The sequence below is a fragment of the Solea senegalensis genome, linkage group LG6, assembly GCF_019176455.1.
Source record: "Solea senegalensis isolate Sse05_10M linkage group LG6, IFAPA_SoseM_1, whole genome shotgun sequence".
NCBI classification, from domain to species: Eukaryota; Metazoa; Chordata; class Actinopteri; order Pleuronectiformes; family Soleidae; genus Solea; species Solea senegalensis.
Window position 1 is genome coordinate 26,718,008 of NC_058026.1, and position 16,161 is coordinate 26,734,168.

Consider the following 16,161-nt stretch of genomic DNA (forward strand, 5'->3'; position numbering starts at 1 on the left):
CTGTTTTTCAGTCCATGCAACCAGGGTGCGGCTCCCTGCCTTTGCCCATTGACTTGAGTCCTCCAGATATCTGGGCTAGCATTACTCAACATCCACTCCTGTGATCTGAAGAAGGTTTAATCAATCGTCTGCCTGGAACTCTCAAATACCTTTGAAGACTTTGTGTGTCTCAGTAAATACCATTCAGTTTAGTGGAATTCCCACATGACATCAGTCATCTGTGTCTGAGCCAATAAATACCGGGGGTGGGGGAATGTTTTTTTCCTGACTGCCAAAATTGGCATGTACCATTTTTTAGGGATTTTGTCAAAGGCTTTCTTTAGATAGCAAAGGACAGATAGATAACCTTAAACAGGAGGCACTAAAGGAGGCACTTATCGATTGACAGTTTCAGTCAAAAAAAATATTAATAAAAAATATTTTAAATTTTGCTATAGGAAGTTCAAGCACCAGTGTTTTTTTCAGTTTTTTTCTTTAATCTCGGAAACTCAAAGTAACTACTAATGCTTAAGGCATGGTCATGTACGATTCTGTAAAAAACATATATGTTGACATGATTCGGAAGTCAGAATGTTCTCTCAATTGTTTTAGGGTTCCAAACTTGCTGCCATCTGCTAGAATGTCTATACCCCTACAAGGCCACACTACCACATCCAAGACAGAGATTCCAAATTGTGGGACACAATCGATGCTTGTATGACATGTCTGTTTATGTCTTCCATCAGAGACACCTTAATACCATGAGTCGTGTCACTCTCCGGCACTGTCAGCTGCCACTAAATAAAATGACTCAGGATCCCAAAGCTAATGCTAACAGACATAAGGGGAGATTGAAAGTACTGCTAATGATTGAACTGTACCCATCAACATGTGGATGGGCCTCAATCTATTCATGTGGAACTGTGTTAACTCAGCAGACCGAGTGCACTGACAGCAGCCAGGAAATCCCGTCACTCTTGCTATCTCCTTCTATGAATATTCATTGTAAACACAAGCTCTCACGCTCCATGCATGTACAGTATGTGGCTCTAAGTGAAAGACTTGCACATGCTCATAATTAGGACTTCTCCTCTCCTGCTGCATCGACCAGGTGCTCTCAACTGTTTGATCTGGCTTCTTGAGGGTTGCTTCCTCTCGATCTGAGGCATTTACACTCAGGCTAATTAAACACAGCCTGACATTTTAGCACACACAGACCGCTGCCAGGCCTAGCAAACTGTAACATGTCAGTTTCTGCATTTCAGTAATTGCCTTTTCCATCTTTGGCCAGGGCTTCAGCTGGACCTCATGGCAGTACATAGGTTGAAAGGTGTAGGGGCTATGTGTGAAAACCTATACTCATTAGGTACAAGTGAACACAGACTCACAGGATATGTTTAGATAATTAACCAGCAGCAATTCTGCTTTAGACGTCCTCATCCATCTTGAGCTGCTGAGATAATGAATTCTTCATAGTGATCATTAATAAATAACAGAACAACATATGCCATGTTGTGGATCCTTTTACTCAGAATAGTTTAGAATTAGTAGACTCCTTGCAGGGGAATTAATGTCCCATATCGAGGCAGTGGCAAGGGTATGGATTTCACTGCCATGCTGAAAAAGAGACCAATATCCTAGGTAAAGGAAAGTTGATGAACTCCCACAGCTCCCTGAGGTTTACCAAACCCATCTTCCCTGCATCTCCAACGCTGTCACCTGTCTCCATCCCTCTGTCCATCTCCATTTGTATCCCGGGCCTGTCTCTCCTACTCTGTTGGTGTGTCTTCTCACAGGCTCCATCTCGCTTGCCTCTCTGCTCATCACAGCCATTTGCAGCTTGTGCCTGAGGGCTGACAGATGTTGCATCTCCCACAGCATCCACCAAAACCCCACACCGCCTCCTCCTCAAAAAAAACAATCATCCGTTAGACTAATGTGTGTGTGTGTGTGTGTGGGTGTATGGTGCTTAGATAAAGCATAGCTGATGATTTGCAGTGTGTCCCTAAAAAAGCCACTGGACAAAGACACACTTCCCTGCCCCTTTGTCCACTTTTTGTCCCTGTGCAAGGTGCAGTTCAAAGGGCGCACTGACATCAGTGTGCCATTCTTCCACCAGATGCTAATGCTGCACGTAACTCTGCTAAAAGCGAGCATGTGTCACAAAGACACCTGACCTGTGTAATTAGAACAAATGTCCGTCATTTCCCTGCAGTGTTACCTTGCCATCAGCTAATATATGTAGTCTTTTATTCTTATAAAAGTGTATAAAGTTATGATAAAAATGTTTTTTTGTTGTTTGAGTGAATTTAAATTTTGAATTTAAAGCAAGCCCCAAATAAAGCAATCCTAGTAAGAGTCTAAAATCTATGCTGTTTACAGACCAAAGCAAGTTCACAAGTTATTATTCTGTTAAGCTGAAGTTTTTTTTAAAAAAAAGAAAGAAAATACACTGAGAGCCAATGTTGCTAATGAGCCCTCCACAGTTTGAAATCCATAATCACAGATTCTCAGCAGACATAAACACTCTTTCAAACTTAGGTTATTCCAAATTCTGTCTGTTGGTAGAGGAACTTTTGGCTAACATATATACAGTATATGTACATATCTATACCATTTATTTAACCAGGTAAATAAACCATCAGTACACTTAAAGGTTGGATCAAAACAAAGTGAAAATACAGAAAACAACCACCACAACACAAGCAAGCAGGTCACAAGTTAGATCTCAATTTGAGCAGCTACATCCAACAAGAAAACAATATTCTCTCTCCTTTAAAATTCACCCAGTGTAACAAATTCAAAGTCGTTCCAGGATGACGGGGTATTACAGGAAGGCCTTGCAATGCAATGGCACCAACACCAAACACTGGGAACAACGCTGGGATCAGCCACATTTAAAAAGTGAGCTCACTGCTGTAAGATAACACCATCAATGACTGTGTGGTCAAGAGGCTTCTCCATAATGTGGAAAGTGGAAATAGTCAAATATTAAATTTAAATAAACTTTTATTTATTTAAAAAAGTCATTTTTTAAAATATTTATACTGGGATCCGGTCATTTCTACATAGGCTGCCATTGAGTTTTGCTCTCTAAAAACATTGGGAAGGGAAGAGTGAGGTAAACACTTACATTTCTCAATAGCAGTACAATGATACACTGGTGTAATTGCCTATATGTAGTCTGTAACAGTAATTCTTTGTTCCTTCTTACTGTTAAAGGAAACTCAAGCCATAAATCAAAGTTGTATCCCAACTCCCACACAATATCCAGTTCTGAAAGTACAACTAGAAATGGAAACCAAAATCTTTATGCACTAGGTGTGATAAAGCATATAAATACCCGTGACATTTAGCAAGGAGTTTGGGCAGCATTGAGTTCAAAATCCTTGCTGCTCTGCTAATATATACATAGTCACTAACAATTCAAATTCCACACCTAAGTCTGAAATGTGTGCATGGAATTCCACTCATTACTAATTCCTGTCAGTATCTGAATTCATAAATGGATTAACTCCGTAACTTTTTTAAAATGATCCTTTCCAGTAGAGGTTGGCAGGGCTGTGTCATAATTCAAACTATTTTAGTTTAAAGTATTTTCCTCTGCTGAATGTGCTACATCACCATCTCATGCTAGAAAATGATACCAGAACCGTATTATGTTAATGCAGAAACTAACAATCCATGCTGCTTCCAGTTAGCAGCATTTAACTGGAGGGACAGTGGCTTCCTTCGTTGTACTTTCTGACATTTATTGAAGATGAATCCGTTTTTTAAAGTTGCAGGGAGTGATGGAGTCATGAGGTGGAGCCCTCATAATCCTGTTAGATGAAGAGCTGTGGGCTAAAGGCTGCACCACTCTCTTTTTTCCATGCCCTAATGTTGTGTCGAAATCATATTGCTCAAGCAGAATGTCAAATTGAGGACTCCTTTAAAATGTGCTTGGTTGATGGCTGGATGACAACCTAATCCCAGTTGTGATGTCGTTAGCTCTTCCACAACCCAGGTTGGTTCCCGCACATGATCAACACTTTTGATGTTTACACAGAGTTTGAAGAGTTCATTACATGGCTAAAAAAAATAAATAATAAAAGCTGCTTTGCACTACAGTTTTGCCATTCACCCTTGCCATCAAAGTTTGTTCGTTTTACTAGTTAGTTTTGTCATCCACGACTTTATTAACCTCCCCAATCTACTACTGTTGTTTAAAAATAATCATTTTATCATAGTACTTTTTCCCAATTAAGTTAAAAAAGTTGAGGTGTTTCTTTGCTTGACTTTATTATGGAAGTTAGAATTTTTAACACAGAGTCAATGATGTGACAATTTAGATTTCAAGATGTTCAGTTAAAGGAATATTTTGCCGCTGGAAATTCGAATGTTTATTAAAACTGGGTCATCTAAGTAGCAAAAAAGTAAATGCCTTCTTGTCCACGAAAGGTAGAACATTTATTTGGCTCATGTAGAGCGACAACAACTCCCAGAATGCACTCTGCTCACTGCCCTGTAAGGCCACACCCCCTTCTTACCAAGTGAAGCAGAAAGATCGCTGGTACACACGAATCCCTGTGAGGAATTAGATTACAGACTTGTGAATGACTCAGGTTGTTTTCTATGGCGCTAAATTGTGTAATAAAAACAAGGAGTGAGTTCAAAGATTCAGAGCGCTGCTAACAAGCTGTTAGCTGATAGTGTTAGCCTGCAATCATTTCACAAAACAAAGAAGGAAGTCATTTCTTGACAGGGAGGGAAGCGTGATTATTCAAAAATACTAGTTATACAAAGCTTAATGCAAACTGATGAAGTATTCCTTTAAAAAGGCATAATAATGAATATGATTTGAATTTAACAGTAAGGTGTCACTATTTAAGTCCAGTGTCATCGTCATGCACATCTCAGAAAAGTGATGTGATATTAAAGACTTTTGGTGCTTAGACCTTTGCTGATATCAATATCTAGAGTAAGTTTATATAGTGGGTTAGAAAGTGCAAAGACTAAACCCCCAAGCGTTTAGACACTGGTGGCTCTGAAATGAGACGATGACTCTGCTGAACTTGACCTGGGCACTGATGTGGAGGCTGAAGGAGAAACATGGCTGTCAGTGGGGACTTAACAAAAGTCTCACCTCATAAATAAGTTAAGAATATGTTTTGCACATTCATCAGTCAACATTAGTCTACTACTCACGCCAAACACCATAGATACAATTAGCATTTGTACATAATGACACACAGGAGTTGAAGACCTACTTCTACGTCCTTTTTAAGAATAGTAAAAAATAAAAATACTTCTTGTTTCATGCTTTCAGTCTTCTTTTCTTCTTGTCTGATAGTTTCAGTTTTCTATTTGTCTCTCTGCCCAACCCTTTAACTTTTGTCCTTGCCACTTTGCAAACACTTTGAAGATATGTTATAATCTTCTTTTTTTTGTGTGTCTCTAAAAGTGAGAGAATCAACACAAAACAATTTGCCAATGCAAGAAGTCTTATCTAAGGAAAATTCATATTCCACCCACCTGTCCAAGTGTTGATGTTGCTCGGGCCGCACAAGGCCAAGATCGTTTGTGAACACTGTGTGTGTGTGTGTGTGTCTTTGTGTTTGCACACACAGACAAACAAGCAATCAGAGGCACACACACAAGCACAATTGAGGCCTTCGCAGTGAAAACACTTGAGCCTGTGATTGTTGCTTTAGTCAATACCTTTGTGTGAAGTCAAAGACTGAGAGTATTAAGCAGCACAGGCTGGATCCAACGTTCACTTCAGACATTCCTCTGGAAAATTCCTCTGTTTTTTTTTCAACCCATTACAGAGAGTAATGATTTGTACCAGACATCAATCTGTGAGGCCTGTTTTTTTTATTTATTTACTGTAATAATGTGCATTCACACTAAATCTCCAGCTAAAACCTAAACTCAATTTTAAAACCTAATGTAAACTCTATTTACTCTCTCATGTACAGGCTGAGTATGGAGCCAAAATATGAAAATGGATGTAATTGCTATGTTGTCACTCAGCTTTCTCCATAGGTGACTACCAGGGGTCATCTTTCCATTTTTTCCTTTAATGTACCACTCTACTCTACCATTCCCTCCCCCTCTAATATTTCCCGTACAATTTATCTTGTTTTGTCTCTGCTCTGTTCGTGTTTCACTCATTCTCACCCCCACAGCCACAGAGGCAGTGACGAGCAGTGTGTGAAGAGAGGGTATTTTGTCTGCGACCAGCAGTGGTCACATGGCACCATGCTGGCTGAAGTCAGAGCAGAACATGCAGTCTCTGCTGGTCCGTGTGTGAGAGTGTGTCTGGAAATAACTGCACGTGGGAAGCAACAATGGAGTTTGAGAAAGTGTTTCATCTTTTGGTGTCCAAAATGTGTTATTGTGTGTTTCATATTCTTGTATTTAATTTTAGCTACGTTAACAGGATGGACGGCGAGGCCTGTGTAGCCATCTGTCCGTCTTACACTTGAGACGCTTAAAAAAACAGCTTCTGCAAGGGTTTGCTCTCAATTTGCACTGAACATTCCATACACTGTAAACATTAATGGATGCTTATTAAGCATCCATTAATGTTAGAGGTTAGAGTTGGGCAGATCCATCTGCTGATGGCTGACACACATCTTTCACTCCAACCTCCCTGCCACACACACACACTGAGACAGCGAGTCTGACTGAAAATACAAAGAGTTGCCCATAAAAAGAATTCTACTGCTCAAACAAAAACTTCGACAAGGTTTACTGGATAATGATTCATGTCCCAGTCCACCCCTGCAATGCTCCCTCCCTCTCTCCATAGAGCTCTGGTAGATGACGCTGTTTACATCTATGCCGGCTGTTTTTTTATAATTAAAGATCATAAAGAAGATAGTGGATTCCCACAGATCCAGAGAGATTGTGAAGGTGAGTCACTTCTACGAAACATGCTCAAAGTGAGCAGAGGAAGATGGAGCCATGGGAACCTACAAACAATGGCTTTTGTGGTTCACTCTTGGTAAATCATGGACTCAGAATAGATTTACCAAGAGTTAGCACAGCAATTATTTACATTCCACTGCCTATTGCGATTCCTAACGTTATGCTATTGCAACACTTTCCCTTCCAGTGACAACTGCTTTAACTGCTCCATTGTCTGTATTAACTGACTCTAATTTGTAATTTCTTCTCCCTACATATTTCTACATGTAGTGATGTTTTTGTGGTATAGCTGCGTTATTTGTGATGCTGCCAGTTAACAGCATTTGTTCATTTGTGATGTCCCTCGCATGGTGTGTTATTTGCCATTGTTGTTAATTGGAGACGGCCTCATGTGGTGTGCAATCAAAGGAGCAGTCTGGGATTTTTGCTCTAGAAATGTATGATCATGAAATGGCCTTTAGAATGCAACAATTCTTCAAAACATAACATTTAAGTTTCAATTTACACACATCTCTGGGATAACCATAAACTCCATGGTGACCCAAAACTACATCCTGCACAGTGGGCGCAAGAAATGTGCAATATCTGTGAGAGGCATCTGTGCTATGCCGCTGTTACCACTGTGCAAAATGTAACATAATATGGAATGTGTAATATCTGACTAATTCCCTTGTATGGTCCATTCATAAGAATTTTACATATTTTTTAGAAAAGAAAAACAAGCACCATGTACATTTTAAATTGCTGTCTGTTGAGTGTTTTTAGAAATATGTGTTACTTCTCATGTCATCTTTTTTGTGTTGAGTGGACTGACTTGGCCACTAGGTGTTCTGTTGGCTTGATTTTCTTTTAAATATTTACATAATTTCTCGTGTTTTCAACTTCTCTCTTCAGGTAAGTAAGTAAATATTGGCACGAGGCAGCTGGTTATTACTAGTTTATATGTATGTATGGATGGATCAATGATATATATCCTCCACATGTGGGTCACAGGGTGGGGGAAAACCCTGGACAGGTCACTATTTACTCCATTTCCACTATTTACTCCATTTCCAAAACTACTACTGATGACTGACTGATATGTGTTATGATAATAATAATGATGATGATGATAATAACAATAATAATATAATAATAATAATAATAATATAAAAACTGGAAACAGCTATTCATATTTAAGTTATTTGAGTATAAACCAGGAACTGGCAATTAGCCTACAATAACTCACCCAATCACACCATCCATTATCTCAGGGCAGAGTAAGTCAGAAACCTTACAATATTATATAGAGAGGAGAAATCCAACAGTTCACACAATGAGCAAGCACCAGGCATCAGTGGAGAGAAAAAAAACAAAACCATTCCCCATTAACAGGAAGAAATCTGTGACAGGACCAGACTCTAACATCCCATTACTGCATACTCTGAAAACCAAACAGTATCGGACTCAGCTTCACAGACTTCATCAGAATCTGATAATGACCTAGAAATGTTGTGTCTCTACTTCTTTGTTCCTTCTTTGTGATTAATATAAGCTCAGGGGCTGCTGGGGTGGTTGCTCATATGGTCTATATCATTACAAATGTCATGTTTTGCCACCAGAGGATACCATGAGTCTGAGTGAGAAATAAAAGCCCACAGAGGCTGTGAATATGTGTGAGACAGAGATAATTAGCATGCAAGCCTGTGTGTAAGTGTTAGTGAAATAGACAAGAGGAAGAGAAAGAGGAGAAAGACACCGGTAGACATTATGTGTATGTGAGTCCAAAACCTAGTCCTAATGAGCCAGAACTGAATTTCTAACTTTAAATATATGATTTAAATTGTGGTTAGGTTAAGTTAAGACATTCAATCGTTAAGGTTAGAGATGAAGTCTGGATTAAGTTGCCCATATGAATGGAAGTCAATGCCAACAATGGCAGAGAAAGTCTAGCTAGAATTCATTGCTTCACTACAGACAATGACTTCCCCTTTTTCTGGGTGGAGCCCCATACAAACCTGAACTCCCATTTTATAGCTTTGCGAGTCACAAAAGGGACACAGAGTCACCTGCAACCAGGCTCCTATTGGACGATCCCAGCTGTCAACACAGGAGCCTTAACTCCTCAGGAAAATGTTTGTAGAAAATGAGCGAAAAAAACAAACTTTATCACAGCCTTCCATTAAAAATCACCAGTGGACTCAGTCCCTGGTGGCTGTTCAACATTATTCTTATGTCCAGGATGTACTCATCTGGCAAACTGGAATAAAATTGAAAGGTACCATCTAAGGCCACATCTACATGGAAACTGCAAAAAACATAAACAATCTTTTTCTTTGCCATTACCTCTGTCCACACAGAACCACCGTGAAACGACTCAAAACGCTGTAGTGCATATGACAGCACTGTAGGTGGCGCTGTCAGAGAAGAAAAACATAGAAGAAGGCGTAGTAAACATTAGATTTAATAACAGAAATGGAGACTGAACCGAGCCAGAGGAAAGAAAGGGAAATAATGGCTGTTTGTTTACGTTTTGTGCCGTTTCAGTGTGAATATTTAGCGACTTTACAGACCCATGGTGACTTTTTAAAACATTTCTGAAAAACGACTATCTGTCATATACATAAATACCTGACGAGAATGCACAATTCTGCCGTACGAGTGAGATCCATCTAACTGTATTTACTGACACACACACACACACAGCTGTGGATGTTCAGTGCAGCGGACTCTTTGTGGAACAATCACTGATCTCTTTTGTTTATTCAGGTAAAAATAAGTTTTGTTTTCTCCTCTGTTTATTTTATGATTCAACACTTTTTTCAGCCCCGTGTGTGAAATCTCTAAAGACAGGACGTGTTCTAGTGATAGCTAGCGTCTTTTCACACTGACTTTAGTTACTTTTCATTGAGAGTAGTTTGTGAAACTGTCAAACACAAGACACTGAATGACAGCAGAAAGAGAGAGAGAGCTGGGACGGTGACGTCATCCTATTCCTACAACGTGATGACATCTCAAATATTCAAAATAGTTCATACCGAGTTCTTCCAACATACATCTCGCGACTTTTCCCAGCTCTATCACACACACACACACGTCAACAAACCAATATATTTATCTTTTTCCTTTCAGTCTTCTCTCTGATGAACCACTATGATTTCTGCCATGTTGGAAATGAGACTGGGGTTTCTGCTGTGTCAGGGAGACACTGGCGGGTCTTCACAGGCTGCATCCTTAAATATTTCATACTTAGGGACTGCCCACTGCTAATCACGTGTTCAGGTGATTAAACGCTGCTTGTGGGACTTGTGAACTACACTGTAGCTTTAAAGTGTTCCTCTCTTTAACAGAGACACGGTGTTTTCCAGTGAACTGCTTCTCCTGCACTCAAATGCTAATGCTCTTCCCTATTGTCCTGTATGCCGGGCTGCCTCATTAGAAAAACCTCAGAATCTCTTCATGGGCTTTGCCAAGGTCTCACAGAACATTCACTGTTAATCCCATCTACATGCAGTGGCTAAGAAGTTCATTTGTACCTCAGTCTGCCTCCTTCTCACTGTAATTCACTTCACTGGCAGCTACTTATTAGAACATAATAGAGGCTCCATGATAATCAGCAGAAGCATAATACGCCCCTGGGGTAAACCTGAAAAATAAGATGGCTGGTTAATCAAAACTATGAACAGATCACACTGTACACGATTTAACCAAGTGTCTGCTAAATAATTCAATTGTGAAATCTAAAAAGGGAAAATCCAAATGTTACTTTGACTGTATCCACACTATACTCAATCCAGTTTTATTGAGGCCCATTCATATGCTTCAGTTGGTGTTCAAAGATGCAATTGGCATGAAAACATTTAAACAGTCGCGCAGAAACTAATTTCTGTTACATTCAAACCATCGTCAAATGAGTTCACGCGATAAAAAATGTGTCTTCCTGAAACGAAGTGGCTTTTTGTTCACAGCTGATTCTAAAGGTGTGGCCACTAACAACCAGTCAGGACTTGAAATGCATGCAAATGTGTCAACTTTTCAAAAGTCTACAATAAATCCAAAAATATTTGGACCATACATGAAATTTACAGAGGAAAAAAAACACTTCCAAACAAACTGCAGAGTCCCTAATGGACCTGAGTTTTAATGGAACATGAACAAACTGATCCAAATGGACATGAGTGCAGGAAATCAACACTCACCATTTGCTGATGTGTTGTTTTTAATTGGTGTTTAGCCCGCAAGCTTTGCCTTCCCAACCTCATCCAGCTCCAAACCAGCTGAGAATAACCTCTGATTAAGAGATAAGTGCTTCCTAATCACTACATTTAAAACATCCATTACCTGGTTCACAAGACCTCTTCTTGTTCCACTCTCAGGATCTCTAAAGAGCATTCAAGCTGTTCTTCACAGCGTGAGGCAGTCAACAAAATGTGTTTTATAGTATAGTGGTGTTTAGATCCCCAGTGACATTCCTGTACTGCACACAGGAAGTGATTGAAACCTGCATATGCCTACTTTGGTTGGAAAGGTTGCAAAGTGAAATTATGCAGACAAACAAGGGTGGAGGACAAGCAGAGCTGACTTAGAGTGAGGAAACACTTTTAAACAGATCTCCAGGACCAAACCCAAACCTTAACCTAACCCTTTGCACTGTCAGTGGTAGATACAGCGTAAAGCTTATATACACTGTACCAAATGAAGAAGTCATTGTCGTATTTACATCAACATGAAAGAACAATTTATGAAATGTCAACTAAATGTCATGAGTTAGTCAGTATTTCATCTGAAAAAAATAAATTGACTTTTTTAGTTGAACCAAAGCAAATCTTCAGCAGTTTAATTTAGTGAAATGTGTTTATCTTTTCTTTTCCTTTTTTTCAGAATTGTTAATAATGTGTTTTCTTGTTGATTTGCTTTGTACACACTGTCTATTGCCCATTTGTCAGTCCTTGAAAAGTGATCCCTCCTTTGTGGACTCTTGACATTTCTAAAATGAACTTGATGTTCTTTCCACACACCTCACACATCTGCTAGGCTTCATTGAAATAGTAAATAAAGATAAAAATAATAACTTGTTTACTTGCATTTGAATTGAATTTTTTAGCCAGACCCAGACATACAGAAACCTCTCCATATTTGCTTCTGTGTCCTATAACGTCTTCTTCTGCTAATTATGTGCTTTGGTGAATATTTGCCTCCTGCTGGTATAAATCTATGGTTAATTAACTCATGAATTCTTAATCAGTTCAATCTAACTGTTAATCATTAACATCCCTGCTACAGAGGAAGCTGCAATGCATTATTTCTGTCATGGCCACAGGTGAGGGTTGGAACATGGACTACTTCAAGCTCAGCTCCTCCTTTACCACAACAGACCAGTACACAGGGTTGGGTACCGAAAGCCGGTACTTTTTGTACTTGGTACAGATTCACGTATTGGTTCACTTTTAATGAATCGGTGCCAAATTTCGGCAAATGTCTGGGAGAGTGCACAAGAATGTGAGAGCAACGCCGCGTTGCGACGACTAGGAGAGCACGACAGCAATAATGGCGAGCCGAAAGCGGTCGAAAGTGTGGCTGCATTTCACACAATTAGACGCAGACAGCACTCAATGTAATATTTGCAACACGAAATGCAAGGCGGGCCAGGGAAACACCTCAAACCTGATGAAGCACCTGGTCAGACACGGGATTTATTTAAAAGCTGAAGAATATGCTGCATCACCTACCAACGCTAGCAGTGCTACTATTAGCCCTGCTAGTAGCAACACCCCTGAAGCGTTGAATAAAAAACTGAGAAATGTAGACTTTGATTTACAACTGAAAAATATTTTAAAGTACCAAATTAAGGTACCGTTTGGTACCGGTACCGAATTCCAGGTACACAACCCTACCAGTACAATGTCGGCAGTACTGCTTACACTCATCCCATCATTTGTGAACAAGACCCTGAGATACTCTAACTTCTTCACTTTGGAGAGCAACTCAAGAAATAACCAGGATAAAAAGAAACATTGTGATTGGAGTCATGTTCATAAAGAGAGGGACACAGACAGTTATAACCTGTTAGCTGAAACAAAAAGACAATATCTGTAATAAGGGCTTGAGGTATAAAGCCATTCTTTCCTTTGGACTGCTCATCATATTTGATATAGTTTTGGAAAAACAGAACTGAATAAAAAGAAACTTTAGCCCAGCTATTCATTGCAGGCCCTGGAGGATGTTTTGTTTACTGCCAGCAAAAACTAGTTTTCTATGCACCTAGCTGACATTGGAGAATGAGGCAGAGGCAGGAATCAAACAGGGAACAGAGTGAGGCAGACAGCATCAGTATGTCTGTCTGCATTCCACTTTGCACACTGTGCATCACACCAGCAGTGCAGAATCGGTATCAATAGCAGCTCACACATTCAAGACAATCATCAAATCTGAAGGAAAAGAGAAAGCTTACCTTTCTCTTGTTGTTAGGGCTCACATACAAGTAACTGAGAATCGTCTTTGCACCGACTTTGTCGTTCAGCTTCTGGTACGTTGCTCCGTAGTCGGTTGACCTGAAACGTAATCAGAGAGGTATGATGAACGCTTGACAAAGTTGTTATTATAATTAAAACTCCCCCCTCGAGGGTTTCAGACAAAGTTTTGATGTAATTAAGTCCAAGCAAAACAAAGCATAGGGGCCATGTCATCAGTCACCTGTGTGTGTTTGTGTGTGTGGCTGCTTCACATTACATCTTAACATATCAGGTGTCACAGAGAAGTTTACTTTCAGCTACACACACCTGCATGCAAGGGCACTAATATAAATATTAGTCTATACCACTTTTTTTTTACGTCCACTAGAGCTCCAGACGTCACATGACTTGATTTCTATGAACCACCCTCATGGCAACTTAAGAGGACCAGTGCTGAATTCACTACACACTGTAAATCCACAGAGATCAACCAAAATATTGCAAAAACTTGAAACTGAATATATCTGATCCTTATGATGCCCCCGCATGCTTTTTACGAGTTTGTAAAAAGGTGGAGAGGATATTATTCCAGACATGCAATATCCTGACATCTTCAAATTTCTGATTAACTTCCCTTCATTTCACTCCAGAGAGTCACTGAAAGTTTACAAGAGCCTGGAGGGAAACAAATGGACACAATCTGGCTATGAGACAAACATTTAACTCCAGAATCTACTGGCTAAAGATACAGTTGTTGTCCCTGGAAGGCTAAATGTAGCATAATATTAGTAATAGCAACAGACACTGAAATGCAAATAATTGTGTTAATGTTGCTGTGTCTGGCGACCTGTCCAGGGTGTGACTCCGCCCATCGCCCTATGTCAGCTGAGACTGACACAGCCACCACCCCCACCCCATGTGAAGAATAAAGTGGTACAAGATGGATGGACAGTTGTTGCAGTGCAGACAAGCTCTTGGTAAATCTAGTCTAGAGTCCATGATTTACCAAAAGCTAACCACAAAATCTGTTGCTTGTGTTTGTTCCCACTGCTGTCTTCTGCGCACGTTTCATAGCAGTGATTCATCTCGACCATCTCTCTGGATCTGTGGGGATCCAGTAAAATGTTCTCCCAGTAGCCTGTCGCCGTCTGTTTTGGCGTCCCAAGACACAACATCTATCCACCATCTTCACTTTTTTATGACGAAAACAGCCAGCAAAGAGACAAGTTGTCTGACAAATTGTGTTTTATGTGTTGTCTAGTTTAAACATCTGTAGGTGAACAGTGTTACATTGGTTGCCATGGCGAATGCTCTAAGACAGCAAAGGGAAGTTCAGCTTCCTCTAAAATCTCGTCAAATATGTACTGTTTTATTTACATTTCAACATTTACCGTGCACTAGAACGTGTCACTAGTTTGTTCAGAATCAGCTGTTTATCACAGATGACAGATTGTTTTACGTGATTTTCATATTCCAGTAGCAGCCTCCGCATAAAAACATGAACTCTGTAGCTGTTCATTGTGTGTTATTTGGTCGGTGATATAGACCACTTTCATTTTCACATATACACTGTAAATAAAAACACTATTATAGCATTTCAGTTTTACATAATTATTGCATTTCCTTGTCTAGAATTTATGGCTTGAAATGAGCTTCCCCAGTACCAAATACCAGCAACTGCCACTGTTATGTTGTGTGACGTCAGGTCCAGAGCTCTTAATAATACCAATCACAGCCCTGGTAGGTAATACAAGAGTGTTCTTGGCATTAACTTAGTGTCCATTAGGGTCATAACTAGAAATGGGACAATTTTTGATTTTATCACATTTATTTTACAATCACTTCATGTCCATTATCAATATAATCATGAATGGGGACATTTTTTAATATCCCATGTGCCTGCAAGGGGGTGCCTGCACCTTGCCAGTCATTCCATGACCTTGTGATTTATAATGAACCCAATTAAGATAAATGTTTGTCACTTTTAAACATCCATATCCAACCTATGATTGTTTCAAATGTCAATGTAACGAGATTTCACTGTGTTTTAGGGACATTTTAACAGCTTAAAGCTAAAATGTGTTTTTACATTGTCATATCATTTTACATTTTCATTTCATCCCATTATCTACTTGATTTAACACGATTACAGTCCACCACAAAAACATTGAAATAACTGTGAAATCTTAAATTGCTTCCAGGCATTTAGCTTTTAAACTTAAGCTTCAGAACAACATTATAAACAACCTCTATCCCTTCCTGCTCTGTATGGCTGGTTTGAAATGAAATGTAAACAACAATAAAGCAGTAAACAGAAACCCGAGCTTTGGCAGCTGTAAACCTCTTCGAAGCAACAAGTCATGAACATACAGTGCTGGCTAATGGTAGAAAGTCAACTACAAAAAGACCAGTTTTAAATGGCGAGTTGTTAGTCTCTTCGGTGGCCACCATGTTGTCGCCATCTCTCTATGATTGGTTTTCTTTTATTTTAGAAAATTCTGAAGTTGGTCAGACGTGTCTGCAGAGCCAGACTTCACTGGCAGACTTGACTGGGTTCAACCAGGCTACAGTTAGTGACTGCCTACTGTATTTGAAAGACTGATTGAAAAGGACTGTTGAAATATTCAAACGTTCGTGAAATTTGTGTCGTGCTGAAATCTAGCTTTTCAGACTGTTTTACTAAAGGTTAGGATAACTTTGCTTTGATGCGCAATCAAGGAACTTATACAGTAATTTAACACAAACAGAGAGGAACGGTGTAAATGTTAAAAATTCAGCAAGGACACCGCAGACTGTCTTCACTTAATGTTCTCTCTCTCTCCACCTTCTTCAAATG

The 16,161-nt window shown here is 39.6% G+C and overlaps 1 protein-coding gene across 1 annotated transcript in view; it reads right to left on the reverse strand.

Annotated features, from left to right (window-relative positions):
- LOC122771694 (VPS10 domain-containing receptor SorCS1-like) overlaps nucleotides 1–16,161 on the reverse strand; it is a 186,640-nt gene that overhangs the window by 68,659 nt on the left and 101,820 nt on the right. Inside the window, exon 3 of the mRNA XM_044029405.1 lies at nucleotides 13,325–13,424. Within this exon, the coding sequence (XP_043885340.1) occupies nucleotides 13,325–13,424 (100 nt within the window). The remainder of the gene's footprint in view (nucleotides 1–13,324; nucleotides 13,425–16,161) is intronic.